Raw genomic sequence first — 15,038 nt, 5'->3', positions numbered from 1 at the left:
TTACTTTTTAATGAGTGGGTGATAATGGTGGCAAACACTTAGGGATGCTTTTCAGAGAAATCTTAACTAGAGGCAATCAAGTCAAGCTGGCTCCAGAAGCACTTGTTGAAATGATTGGATTTAGTAGCTTGGGTATAAAGTCCCATAGACATAACTATACTACTCTTGTACTTCAACTGTTACGTTCATGTAACACTGCACCACTCTTTCCATGTGTTGCTGTGTGGGTCTCCAATATCTAAAACATCTCTACACCATGCTCCACATCTCTTTCAGATTATGACTATACAAGCAAAGTGGATGATTCAAGATCTTTACAGTGACAAAATAATCTATGTTCCCTGCAGTTTTTTTTCCTCAAGAAGTATGACTCTGCATTATTCATACCAAAGCATAAATGCCTTTTCTGCAATATTTAGTCTTCCTCACAAGCTCTTTTCTGCTATCATTATTATGTTCTGCCCATGATTTGACATGATATGAAGATTTATGGTGGACATCCAGAACTACTTAGGTGTGATAAAAGCTTATATCCTCTTTCTGAGCAAGTCTGCTGATGCAGAAAGAAAATGGGAAAAGATACAACTTCTTAGGACCAAATTTGACGCAAGAATATGGTGGCCGTACAGATCCTTGGCAGGAATGAAAGCAAGTAGCATCCTGGGTTGTATTGATAGCACAGCCGGTGACTGTGGCATATGATTACCTCCCCACTACCACCACCCTTTAATTTGCACTCATCAGGCTGCATCTAGAATACTGCATACAGTTTGTGAACCCCCAATATAGAAAGACACTGATAACCTGGAGCACATTCAGCAGAGGGCCATCAAGATGATCCAGAACTGCAGTCTTTGCCCCTTGAGGACAGGCTGAAGGACTTGGGCTTGTTCAGCCTGGAGAAGACATGGCTGCAGGGGAACCTTACAACAGTCCCTCATACCTATGGAGTGGTTATCAAAAAGAGACAAGCAGGTTCTCCACGGTGAAGCATGGTGGGAGGATAAGAGACAATGGACATAACTTGAAACAAGAGAAGTTCAGACTGGATATGAGGCAAAACTTTTTCACATTCAAGCAGTGGAACAGGTTGCCCAGAGACACTGTACCACCTTCATCCTTGGAGGTTTTCAAGGCCCCAGTGAATAAAGCCCTGAGCAACCTGGTCTGAACTCATAGCTTACCCTGCTGTGAGCAGGGGGTTGGACTACAGTCCTCCTGAGCTGCCTTCCAGACTGAGTGAGCCTGTGATTCTGTGACTCTGGCTGCACTCAGACTGATTGTAGTTCTCTTGGACCGAGACAGGAATTAGCAGATAAAGCAATCCTTGTGGCATGACCATGGTATGAGTAAGCATCCTACAGGGAACTTGGACTGTGACCTCCTTTGGAACAACAAAAAAATATCTACATTTCTTGTTCTTGTCTGCCACAAATACGTTCACTGACAAATAATCCTTCTCCTCAAAGACCAATTGAATCGATGAATGAATCATGAATTGCCCACTTTGTTCCACTTCACTCTGTTGAAAAATGTCTGTGCTGATTGCCTGCCAATGTATTTTGTTGTCCCAGCAGATGAACTGCTGTGAGCATAATGTGATGTTTGCATCAGTTCCATAACCAATTTCATAACTGTCTCTTGGGTAGTACTAGGGGAGTAGTCATCCCACCCGGTTTACATAAACTACAGCCATTCTATTATCTGCCAGGAGGTGAATAAGGCATTCTGTAAAAGAGCAGTTAGACCTCCGTACAAGTATTTGCACTGCACTGAATTCTACACCATTTCTGTGTATGACTTGCATTTAATTCTGGCCTATGTGGGCTCACCAAGTCCAACAGAGAAATATTTGTCACTGTAGTTTTGTGAGGAAGAAAAAAAAACACTTCCATTTGGGCTATTTCTATCAGATCAGGGAGGAGAAAACATCCTACAGAACTGTTGGAAGGGTATCTGAACTCTGTTGCCTGACACACAGTCGATCACCTAATCTTGCTGTCAGTGTGTAATCTCTGTACAATCTCCAAAATGTGAAAAAGGCTGAGTTGTCTGATGAACTGAGACAAGTTATGACTGTTGCTTGGGGCAATGCCTGAGGTTGCGTGCTAAGGGAACTTAGTGTCAGGTCCATCCTGAGTTAGATAGCCTCTTAGTATCTCAAATTCAGAAACAAACAGCTTTTTTCTGTTAGTGTTAAAATGGTCTGCTCTGTTCTGACTTTTCATCTGAAGGGCATGAAGAATGGTGTGAAGTTCTGAACCTCATGAGGAGTCAGGGGTCCATGCAGAGTTGCAGGACATGCTTTGTTTCCTCAAGAATGTAGCTACTACATGGAAAACATTGGAAGTACCTTAGTGGCATGGACAGTTTAAGAACTCTGTACTGGAAGTGGTTTTGGCCTGCTAGATATCAAGGAAACTACAGGAGAATGGTCATATACAAATACCTCTTTTCTACTGCGGTGTGTTGACCTTGGCAGGCTGGCAGGTGCCCACCAAGCTGCTCTCTCAGTCCCCCTCCTCAGCAGGACAGGGGAGAGAAAATAAAATTAAAACTCATGGGTCAAGATAAAGGGAGTCTAATATGGAAAAGCAAAGGCTGTGTATGGAAGCACAGGAGAACAAAAAGATTTATTCTCTACCCCCACCAGCAGGCAATGTCCAGCCACTTGCTGGGAAGTAGGGCCTCAGTATATAGTGGTTGCTTTGAAAGACAAACGCCTTAATAACAAACACCCTCCCTCCTCCTCCTTTCTCTTAGCTTTTCTTACTGAGCAGGACATCATACGGTATGGAAACTTTGGTCAGTTTGGGTCAGCTGTCCTGGCTATGTCCCCTCCCAGCTTCTTGCCCACTCCCAGCCTACTGGCATTTGGGGGAGCAGGGGTGGTGGTGGTTGTGGAGAGAGCCTCAGTGCTGTGCCAGCACTGCTCAGCAGTGGCCAAAACACTGGTGTGTTATCAACACCTTTCTACCTACAAATACAAAGCACAGCACTACGAGGGCTGCTATGAAAAAAGTTAACTTCATCCCAGCCAGATCCAATATATCTGCATATAAGAAAACTTCTAGATTTGAATCCTATTGTGTTGAGGAAGAATATCTCCTATAGCAGAGAGAGAGAGAGAGAAAGGGGGAGGGGGGAAAGAGAGGGATAGGGAGAGAGGCATTCCCTTATGAGAGGCATTTGGCTACAACATTAGCAAAGAATGAGTCAAAAATAGCTCCCACTCATTTGGCTGCAACCCAAGTGGGAAATGTTGTTTAATTTTTGCAAGAAGGGATGATCCAAAAGAGCAGTCCCTGGAAAACTCTCAATGATTGTCTTCTCTTCCCAAGAATCTGTGCTACTACCATATAGCCCTAGTACCTGCAGATAAGCTATTCTGAAAATGTGGCCAATTGTTAGGCACCCCACAGACTTCACAGAGTAGAACGCACCTGGACTTGCTTCCTTCCAGTAGTGTCTAGACCAGATAGACTTTTTTCCCCGAAAATATGCATATACATTCAGAGCTCAGTGTAACATGAGAATTCCTGAAGGACAGCATCAGTCATCTCAGGGACTGAATGAGGGAATTCAAGCAGTAATTCCTGTCATCAGAGAAGGGGGATTTCTAGGAACTGGTTTTCCATTGCTTCATAGAGAGCCTGCAATCCTAAGCAAGTGCTGACTCAACAGTAACAGGGTGTGGGAAATTGCAGCTGTAATTGCTTGAGGAGAAGTCCTTGCCTATCCATGAATGCTGAAAATTGAACTTCACATTCCAGTGGCAATTCTGAATAAATCACTCAGTAAAGTGATTAGGTTGCACATGAGCAAATTATACTGGGCAGGCAGTAATTGAAGATTCTCAAATACAAACTTTGTAATTAGATTCCTTTTCAAAATGGATAGGTCCAAGTATTCCGAATCTTTTTTAATAAGGTAGTCAGAGAACAACACTGCCTTCTCTTTTTTTGTTTCTGGCTGCTCCTAGGCAACCCACTGCTGGGTAAATACAAATACACTAGGCTCCCCTAAATATCACAAGTATTTTTGTCCTTGGCTTTCTTTTTCATTAGTTTCCTGAGATGTTAATGCTCCACACACGGAAGATGAACATGAGCAGTCTACTGGCTTTGAATCAATTTCCGTCTATGCAAAAGTACGGGTGTACTTTGTTCTCAGTAAGGACTACCAGTGCACTTCTGGAACACAGAACAGATCAGGACCCAAAGATAGTCACAACGCATGCTAATAGTGTGCATGGACTCCTGGAACCACAGGGGACTCGGCTTTTTCCATAATGCAGGACCCTATGTACCTTGTTACAGGAATATAGATGGAATACTGTGAGGTAAGAGTGAAAGCTCTTAGATATAATGGAGTTAAGGTGCTTGATACAAGTATTGAATACTGATAATTTTCCTGGGATGATGCAGTAGTAGCAACAGTACTTAAATTTGTAGCACCACAAAGAAGTCAGAACTTCGTCTATTGGCACTTTTAGTGGATTTCAAATATTAATGCTTATTATTTATTGAGCAGCATGGATTCTCTCCTTCAAATTGGTGCATGGAGGTACTTTGTGGAGGAGGGAAGAGGCAATTCAGACTCCTTTTTTTACAGAGAGTTTGTGAAAAGGCCTGTCTCCAAACCTGTGAGAAGTAAAGAAGGCAGTTTCTTGGCACTGTCAGACTAGACCTGCTTGGAGAGAAAGGCTCCACCAGCAAGATTTGAAGCTGTTAGTATTTGAAGTGACATTCTTAACCCTGCAGAAAAGTCAAATAAAGATATGTGTGCAGAAAGCTTGGTGGTGCCAGATAGTCACCAGTCAGCTCTGCACAGTTAAAGAAAAATAAATACAGTATTTTATTGCCCCTAGACTCACTGGGGACATGTAGGTCTCTTGATTCTGTAGGTATGCCATTATTGGGAATAGATACCTTGTGGTGCTTCCCTTTGGTGATCTGAGACATTTGGGAACTTCTTAGTTGTGTGTGATAAGCCTGAGGGTTATCAGTGGTTCACCACTGAATTTAAGAGCTGATTGCATTTCAGCAAAGCTTAAAAAGTATCGCACATTTTGAGGCTTCATGCAAAAAAACCTTACAGCTTTTTAGGGGAGGGAAAGATGTTTGAGTGCCTAAATTGTGACTATTAAGTATCAGAGTCTACCAATGTAGAGAAATATTTTTGTGTTTCACTAGCATTATCAGAATGTAGTAGTTCCTGTCTCTGATACCTGACACCTTGAGAAGCACAGAACACCAGGGCAGGCATGTAACAGTACCTTTGTGGCACCCTCTCCAATGTCCAGTGGCTTCAACCCTGGGATGTCCTGAGCCAGTTTGGGGTGGTTTGGTTTGGTTTTTTTCCCACAAGACAGCCCTTATTGTTTTTCTTCCATGAATTTGTTTAACAGCTTTCTGGCTCAAGTACAATTTTAGAGTCTACAGCAACCACTGTCTCAAAACGCATCTCCACATTCTGTGCAGAAGTAGCCCATCTCGGCTGTTTTGAACTCACCACCTGGTATTTGCCTTTGATGCAGCAGATGAAGAATGACTATGTTGGTTCAGACTAAAGTTTTTAGTTTCATAACCAAACAGAGGCTGGATAACAAGCTACCCGTGTTTACAACAGCTGCTGAGATTCCTCAGAAATGAGACCTTTTTATAGAGTATGAGCATGAAATGTATTTATGTGAACAGAATGAAGAAAACAATGCAATTTTAAGCTTCTTTTCTTAAGAAAGCAAGCTACGCATTTGCACTGTGCATCCATCATTCAACTTCTCCTTAGTAATATCTGCCCTTGTTGACCTATATTAACTCCTTTGTCTGAGCTGAAGCACTCTCAAAGCCAATTAAATATAGATACCATAAATCAACATTTTGGTAGAGTCCAAAGTTAATGACTCCTTTAAGGAAAAAATACCAGTATAACCTCAACATTTATTTAGCCCATCTGGCTTGTCATTAGCCCCTCAGCACCCAGATGGGCCACCTGTCTCCCAGTCAGCATATCAGGCCAGTTGTGAGTCAGTGACAGTATCTGGTGATGTGTCTCAGCTGTTTATAAGAGAACTGCAGGGGGAGACAAAAGGTAACGTGGAAACTTTTTAAGAAGGGTTACTGATGGAGAAGGGACGAACTGGAAACACTAAGGGAATTCAGTTCAGGAAGCACATGCAGACCAACTGAGGTTACTGCTACAGGTTAGAGGAGGTAGAGATGTAAAGAATAGGACAGAAATCCATAGGAAGCCAGGCTTCATTAGTTTTTTTTCTAATGGAGTAACTTCCTTACTATCAGAGTATACCTTTTTGACTAGAAATGAAATATTTACAAACTACAAAAAAAAATTTGCAAAAGTTATTCAGCAAGTATTTTACAGAAAAGTGATCACCTCTTACTCAATTTACTAATAAATTTAATCTTACTAAAACATTTTAGTTTATTTTCTCAGATTCTGCCATGGAAGAGAAAACCTGTTTATGTACAGATACGCTTCTCTTGCTATGAGTTGAGAGTTACTTCTATCTGTAGGACAGCATGTTTTTTGTACGAGTGCTACATAGAGGAAACAAACTATTAAAGTTTTAATGGGTGAAAAAAAAAAAGGGTGAAGGAGATGACCGGTCAATTTTAAGACTCATAAATTTTCTTTAAAATTTGTTTTTTTGCCATATTTTCTGTGAATTTCCTGATTATTCAGCTGATCAGAAAAGCTGACTTGGAGAAAAAAAGTTTAAATTTGTTCCTATTTTTGTTAAAATGTAATGGTTACTTATTTTTCACAAGCCATATTACAAATTTGGACACACTTGTCAACCTCAGCATAGCCCTAAAACATGAAAAGGCAACAAGTCACTCTATAACAGAGCAGAACTAAATTGAGAGGAGGCTGTGCAACCAGTGCCAGACATACTCCTGCCAGAACTGGGATTTATATCTGTACGATTTGGGGTTGGCACTTTTCACCAGTGATTCATACATTTAAAAAAACCAAAAACAAACAAAAAAAAACCCCAAAGACAAATTTTTGCCAGAGCACAGATTCAAACAGGAAAATAGTTAACAGGTTACCAGTGCAGTTCTTCTGGAAGTTGGGATTCTCTAGTGGGTGCCCCGGGATGCGGCACTGAAATCTGTGCTGCCAGAACTCAGGAAACCAGGGGTTGCGGGTGTTGGTGTCCAGACGCAGCTTCAGATAGTAGTCATCAAATGACAAGACCTCTGGAGACTGCAGTTTGATAGTGATGCCTCCGTTTGCTTCAGGCTCATAACCTTCAATGACTTCATCTCTGTCTGCCCAACCATCACTGAAAAGAGGCAAAAAAGCACTTATTACACAAAGACAGGAAGCTTGTTTTGAAAAATCAACTAGCCAAAGGCAAGCCAACACCCTTGGAAGCAAGTGATTAAGGGGGAATCTAAAGGTACGTGTAAAATTCAGACAGAGAGGAAAAGAAGAAAGCACAGTGACAGAGACTTGTAATGAGCAGTCTGACTGATTTCAGGCAGAGTCCTCATTAACTCATTTGGAACGATGAGGATTTATCCTTGTCCCTCTGGAAAGGGTTTTTGGGCATAGCTTCTGGTGTGATGCCTTTACGACTGAAGAGATTCTGCCTTATTTAGGCTGTCCTGTAAGGGATGGAAACTGAAAGAATCAATATCGATGCAAAGGAAACTAAGCCAGGATCCTGGGTGTTTTGCAGAAGAGATCTCAGCATGCATGGATCTTACAGCTAGAAGAGTAATTCACATGAAACAAAGTGAGAAATGCATTGTGTTGGAAGAGAATGGAATAAGAATACTCGATAAAGTTGACCAAACTAAAAAGAAAACCACATGCTATTCTTGCACTGCATGGAATTTGTGATAACATGCTTTTTTTTTTTCCCTCCTCCTCCTTTTTTTTTTTTTTTTTTTTTTTTTAAGCAAACGATGGCTTTCTATTTTATTCCTCTGCTTATTCAGGTAAGAGATACTTTTAAAAACCTGAAGATAAAACCCTTTCTTAACAACATTATTTCATGGAAAGTCTATTTTAACAGGTTTGAACAAAGTCCATTGGGCTTAGCATCTGAGTTTTAGTTTATTTCTTTCAACAAGAAGTCCATCGATTTAGTGTCATTCTCCAGTTCTTATTAGGATCCCCTAAGAACAGTGCTATTACGGTCTAATTTAAGTGCAAATGTAAGTCGGGGCCATTGCTTAATTTTAATATGCTGGGCATGTCATGAGAGAAATAGATTATTCTGGCACCTCAGATCTAGCTCTATCCACTCACAATCAAATTGGCGGCACTGCTGCTGTGAAAAGCAGACAGATGAAGCACTTCCAGCAGCAAAGAGCTCAAGAGGAAAAATGCGATTGACCACTAAGAGAGAAGTCTCTGTTTCACCCAAAAGAGGCTTGCATCCTGCACTCCAGACAGACTGAAAGACAGTCCTTGTTAGGAGCCTCTTACACACAGCCTTCAGAAGAGCATTGGGGTGCAGACCATACCAGCTGAGGGCATAGGTGTGAGACGGCAGAGATGTGCCTGGGACTCCACAATGGAAAATAGACCAGGTATGAAGTAGCAAGCTCTGTCACAGTTCTAGTCAAACAGGTGTAAAGCGACTATGCATTGGGCACGTGTGAGTCTTTGGTCCCCAGCCACCAGGCTGAACAGCTGCATGGTTCAGCTGACATTCATGTTAACTGCTGCATCTGTGCTGTAGGCACCTGGAAAAAAAATGGCACGTCTCCATGGAAATACAGAAAAGTCTACGTACTGAATGCTTTCTCTACCAGACACAAGACCCAAGCCTCCATTACAGGAAGTTATATAAGACATGGGATTTCTGGCAGCCCACTGAGTGAGCGATCAACAGTTTCTTTTCAACCTGGGCCTGGGGACTTACAAAGTTATACTTCAAGATGGCACTACATGGCACCATCAAGCCAGGAATTCTTCTCTGTTTCCCCCTTTGCCAATGCCTTGCAGTAGAACTGCCCAAAATTTCTGAGCCTACAAACCACTGACCCGTATCTTCGTACAGCCAAGCAGCACGAGATACGCGTGTGTGCGTGCTGCACCTCACATGTGGTACGAGAGCGGAGAGCAGGGGGAGCACAGGGAGCAGGTCACGAGAGGGAGACAGTGATGGCTGAAGAGTCCCCGCTGTGGAAAAGGGCTGGGCACCATGCGGTATCCCAAAGTTGCTCTCTCTGCCAGGCTGAACCCAGCAGCACCTGCTGGGTCACTTCTTCCTACAGCCAGCGATGCGGGTTACCCAGCTCCTGCCCTTGTACCAATCTAGCCCGAATGATAAGCACGTGGCACAGCCTTGGCCTGACAGCTGCACTTGAATTGCCACAGGAGCACACAGCTTTCAAAAGCCACAATTTGTCTGTCCCTGCTCCCTGCCCCACTACACTGCCCTGAGTTTTGGAGAGGGAAAGATGTCACAGCTCATCCTCTCTGCATCCCCCCCTCCTCACTTGTCCGTATGCTGAGGGCAACTAGGAAAACGTACCGTGCACTCTGACTGCCTCACAACAGACCATGGTCTAGATAACCCTACAGAGGTAAAACAGGAGAACAAACTTTCTGGATTTCAGATGGTTCAAGCTGTAAACTAGCACCAGAGGGGAGAAGACGACACAATATTTATTTCTTCTCATGTGGGAGAAAAACAAGCAAGAGGTCACTCTTACAGCATAAGTAATTGAGTCCTAATTGCATGATTACTTCATTATTTGTCACAATGTTTATGGCTTGCAAACTGTAGACTCAAGCAGAAACATTAGTGAGTCGAAAAGATTAAGTAAATCTGGCCATTTTTTACAAGACTTTCTAGAAAGGAGGTAGTTCCTCTACTGCTTGGATTCCTACCAGCCAAACACTAGAGTGATTTATTTCCCCTCCCCTGTAAGTTTAGCTTGGAAAATTGCCACATTCACTCTGAAGGCAAAGCAGAGCAACTCTGCAAAGAGAAAGTGTATTTCAAGTTCTCTGAGGGCAGCTGATGGAAAAGTTCTCCTAAATTGGAACCCAGATTGTCACCTAATGTTTCTTTGTCTTTTTCTGGCCTCAAATGTTTTTTGTTCTCTCTTCAACTCCTCAAATTGTTAAATCTGTCTGATAAGTTTAGTGTGCAGCGAAACGTGAAGAAAAGGCACTGGAATCAGAGAAAAAATTCATATGTGTTGAAGTTCGTATGGGAGCTTTGCTCTACTTTCAGTAAAGTCAAGGAAGCAAACCAGAGTCTTAGGGGACCCCTGCCATCCTGGCGGCTGCATGCTGGCTGTGCTGGAAGGTGCCCTAAGGGGGCCAGGCAGCCCTACCAGCAGCCGTGGGAGGATTATCAGAGACCTAAGATCTTGTTATGATCTCTGCCTATATTCCTTTTTACTGCATGTATGTGTGTGTGTGTGTATATATATATATAAAAAAAAAAGGATCGTTTGGGAACTGTGCATCCTTAATGCCGTGTGAATAAATGGATAGTGTTCCAAACGACAATGTTAAAAAAATTTACATTTCTAATGCTGGGCAACAGCATGATACTGAAGTCCAGATGACTGTGCGTGTCAGTGACAGAATCACAAGACCAATAGCTGATTCAACCGAAAAATGAAATCTCATTAAAAAAAGGCAGCACATACTATTCTTTTGTTGTCAGAATCGAGTACTTTCCACCTACTTTCCTTCTTTTATCCTGCTGAGTAGCAAGTAGCACCACACGTAGCGCTTTTTGCAAAACCATCTTTCTGTGTGCCTTTACTGAAGATTTCAGGAGGTGGCCCAATATCCATCACCCAAACTGCCTTCCCTGATGAGTGTCCATTGTAAGCTTTGTGTGACTCTGGCCTTGAAACATGCCAGGTGTCTTGTGCAACAGTTGATCTGAAGCTCTGTGAGGGGGTTTAAAGTGTGAAGACAGAAACAGTGAGGGAGAAGGGTGTGGGTGTCAAACCAGCAACCACTCTGTTCGCTCTTAGGAGAGAAAGAACCAACTGCTTTTGTTATGGGTTTGTGGTGGTTATTACAATCAAAATGGTCACTGATATTCTGCAAGCTACTCTTGGTCCAAGTCCCAGTCTGATGGCTGACATTCATGATGCCAAATCCAAATTTCAGCATTCAGTCACAAACGAAAATCAAGCAGAAAGGCAAAAAGCCCAGAGCTACCCCACCTAGCTTCAGAATTCCTATTTCCCATTATCACAGGCTGAGTTTGAAGAAACAAAGCTATTTTTTTCTTAACCAGTTTACTATTATGCTAATGTGTCACAATGGACATTTCTGAGTTGTGGCCTCAGCATCTTAGCCTCTCTGTATTTTCTGAATTGCAGACACATATAATGCCGGTGACTGAAATACCAGGAGAAATGTAATAGATTTCCAATTTCCTCTCCTCTTCCAAACATGAACACTGTCAGCTGCTTTTCACAAGGGCTGATGAGACAACCAGCAATCAGGCTTTCTATTTTCATCTCCTCAGGACTTAACTCTTAAACTATGCAGCAGCAGTTCTGCTTCCCCACACCACACTCAAAGCATTACTATTCCAGATGCTTTTTCCAAATAAGCAAACATGCAAAAAGAAAACATGCTGTTGTTTATGAAGACTACTTGCCCTGTGATTACTGTAGGAGGAAGTATCCTTTCACAGGTAAACAAAATGAAACATGCTTGGCAGTCATGGACACTGACTGACAATTTGATTCCTGCACCCTTACAAGGCTTGATCTGATGGCCCAAAGCTGTAGGGGGCAACTGATTTAGACTCCTCTGTCTGAAGGGCTGCATCATTAGCAGCTTTGTGAACTCCCTTTGCATTAGCTAAGGTAATGTTTTCTTAAGAAGCTTGCATTCATGATAAGGTGGGGGGGGGGGGGGGGGTTTATGCTGTATTGGCCAAGTCGTAAAATATATAAAAGAAATTAAGAGCAAAAAGCCCTTTAAAATGCTAAGTGAATTATTTTTGCAATAATCCTTCTGCCTATGGCAGATATTCTTGTCATTATAAAACCAAATAAATCAATCATATTAAAATAATTTCCATCTCTCTTTTTTGTTTGTACAGGTTCTGTTCCTGTGCTAGTGGATATTTTTATCCACTTTGAAAACAATGTTATATGTAGCTATACCAATGTAAATTGGAAACACTAGTTTCAAACTTTCAAGCTTCACAGACGCTTCCTGCAGATATCCCACTCAGGTAGGGTAGTAGGGCCCCAGGTGACCATAACTGTCACACAAAAGGATCAGAGTCTACATTCTTGCCTTTCTCTCCTTTCAACAAAACTAAAGCACATGTCAATATAATTTCCTTGTCACATCAATATACGTTCCCACAGAGCACGTTCCTGAATGCCTTTTTATCATTGCTCTCAAGGCTGTCAGCTGGCCTGCTGTTATGATAAAGTTCTAATAGGTTTAAATATGAGGACAGCACCACGAAAAGAATTCAACATTCAGTAAAGTGCCATGCCATTTTGTTATATATGCCAATATCTTTATTTTTGAGGACAATTATTATATGCTGGATTATATAAATAAAAAGCTGGACATTTTACTTGGAAAGTGCTTTTTGCAAAATCATCTTTCTGTGTGGTGGTCAGACACTGCTTTAGAGGCATTTCAAAATGCTGTAAACCCCTAAATAGTGATAAGTCGAGTTTAAATAATTTGTTATTTGGTTCTGATAAATGCCAATGCCTCTGGATTTCCAGAGCTGGTCAGACCTGGAAGCCTGCAAATTCAATTTTCTCTTTTTATGAAAGTCTTCTCTTACAGAGCCCCACCAGAAAATCCAGCACAGATTCTCCTGCCTGCATGCTGGAGTTGTACAACTTAGCTTATTGTGAAAGAGGATGACCTATTCTCTGGCAATAGGGAACTCTACCAAAGATATTCAGTGTCTGTGTAACACATGCCTCAAAAAGAAGATGCCATGTAAAGAAAATTGAAACTGTCCAATATTCACAAGTCAGCAACTGGGAAAGTGACTTTCCTCCTTAGGCTTATGCATTAGCAGTCAATCCCAGTGATCACCAATGTCAGCTGAAAGGTGCTGATTGTTACTGTTAATGAGCATTATTTCAAACATGAGAAAAAAAGGCCATTTTTGCACTCATTTGTTCTGCAAGTGCTACATACTTGCATTGAAAGGTGGGAGAGCTTTCCTCAGTTGCCAAACCAGGAATTCTTAAAAAGCATAGTTTTACTTTTACATGCGTGGCAAGTCCTGGCAATCTTCAGAGATTAGTCCCATGGCTACAGAGAAGCCTGTATCTCACTGCTGGCAAGACCAAGCTGAAAGGCTGTATACTGTCACACTAAAACCTGAGGCTTGCTGAGTACTGACTGACCTCCTTAAAACCAGAAGAATCAAATTCACTAAATCTTGTCAGCTGAAAGAAAAAAAGGAGGTTTCTAGGCCAGCAGTTTTGCTCCTGCAGGCATAGATGGAGGTAGGCAGGAGTCATCACCTTCCCAAGCTGCCTGTCTTTTGCAGCAGGCATCACAAGGTACTGAGAGATTTGTACCTGTTCCCTTTCCCCACAAACTGTGTGGGGCTCAAATGTAACTTGAATTCCAGCCTTTAGATTTCTCCTAGATGTTGACCTTCACAGGTCAGTCCTGACTCAAGTCAGCTGAAAGCATCGTGGGAATATCATCTGTGCAAAATGGAAGCAGGAGGAGAAAACCACAGAAACTCCGCCCAGGAGGGCAATGGAAAATAAGAGGGAGAGAAAAGATTGCTGCCTTGACAGTCATCCTGTTCCCCCCCCTCCTCAAAAAGGAGGTACAAGAGGAGCATTTGGTGCCAGACTGTGCAGTTACTGACTTTAGACTCGTAACTCACACAGCGCTAGTATGCCACTGTGGGTTGTAATCCTGTCATGGACTACAGATTGTCAGACCTGGCCTGGACTTGGGCTGGACATCTCTACAGACCACCAGCGTAACTCAGAAAGAGACCAGTATGATTTGTCAGTCAACCCTGCTCCCTTTGAGACAGCTACATGTACCTGTCATGGTTTGAACTCTAACATCCTACAGAAGGTGCTATTTTCTGAGAGAAATTGAAAGACAAAGTTTAAAAATAATTCCCAAAGCCACTTTCTGCAAGCGCTTTGTCATATTTCTTAGTAAATTTTCTGGTCTTGACAGGTCCTGTTTCACAACTTTGCATATGCAATTTTTCATTTCCCATCCACATTTACTGAAGGTGCACGGTCACAGTAGCACATTAGCTCTTGCATTTTATGCAAGCACAAATTGTTGGTAAGGGCTTCCAATTTTTATTTAGTGAATTGGTGGATTTTTTTGAATGAGTGACACTCTGCAAAGAACCTAAGTTGATAAATGATAGGTCGGTATGTTTCAAATCATTATCATTCACTTCTGTGTGAATTTTCAGAGTTTTTGCACCGTTCATTTAAAAAATGTAGATTATAACCTCATGGACCATGATGGATTGTATTTTGCAAATATGTATTTAGGAAAGTTTTAATTATCGTATGTGGTGCATATATTTGCATGCAATTTGCATAATGTAATTTAACTGCCTATCATGCAGGCGTGATCTTGGGGAGTCTTTACTGTGAGGATTCTTGACACGGTTGGCATGTGCAGTTTTTTGTAAATGTAGTTGCTGCTTTCACGCAGGAAAGATTTTACCATTCTCAAGGGTGCACAATGGTGCATATCTTGGAAAATCAGCAACCATACATTCTCTAAGGCAACAGCTGAATTTTTCAAAAGCTGTACACATGCTTTCACCCCAGACTGTCAAGAGGATTGAAGCCTTGCTCCGCTTATTTGAAATTTACAACGTGAGGCATCATGAAACTGCAATATCTTTTTCAAATGAAAGCACGTGTATAGGGAGGAGGAGACTACCCAATTTTAAACAACACACACAAATAGGAAGCCTTATTCTTAACATTGTGCCTCATATAAGGTGCTCCTGGGCTCCAATATGTGTGGCCAAATCCAAGATTTTTAACATCTTACTAATACACCCAAATCTGAAAATA

General features: G+C 41.9%; 1 protein-coding gene across 4 annotated transcripts in view; it reads right to left on the bottom strand.

Annotated features, from left to right (window-relative positions):
* Positions 1 to 15,038, bottom strand: part of GRM1 (glutamate metabotropic receptor 1) — a 195,752-nt gene that overhangs the window by 63,653 nt on the left and 117,061 nt on the right. For all 4 annotated transcript variants that reach the window (XM_030023256.2, XM_030023258.2, XM_030023259.2 and 1 more), the window contains exon 4: positions 7,077 to 7,312. In XM_030023256.2, the coding sequence (XP_029879116.1) occupies positions 7,077 to 7,312 (236 nt within the window). The remainder of the gene's footprint in view (positions 1 to 7,076; positions 7,313 to 15,038) is intronic.

This window comes from Aquila chrysaetos, chromosome 8 (assembly GCF_900496995.4).
Source record: "Aquila chrysaetos chrysaetos chromosome 8, bAquChr1.4, whole genome shotgun sequence".
Lineage (NCBI taxonomy): Eukaryota > Metazoa > Chordata > Aves > Accipitriformes > Accipitridae > Aquila > Aquila chrysaetos.
This window is presented reverse-complemented; position numbering and strand designations above follow the sequence as displayed.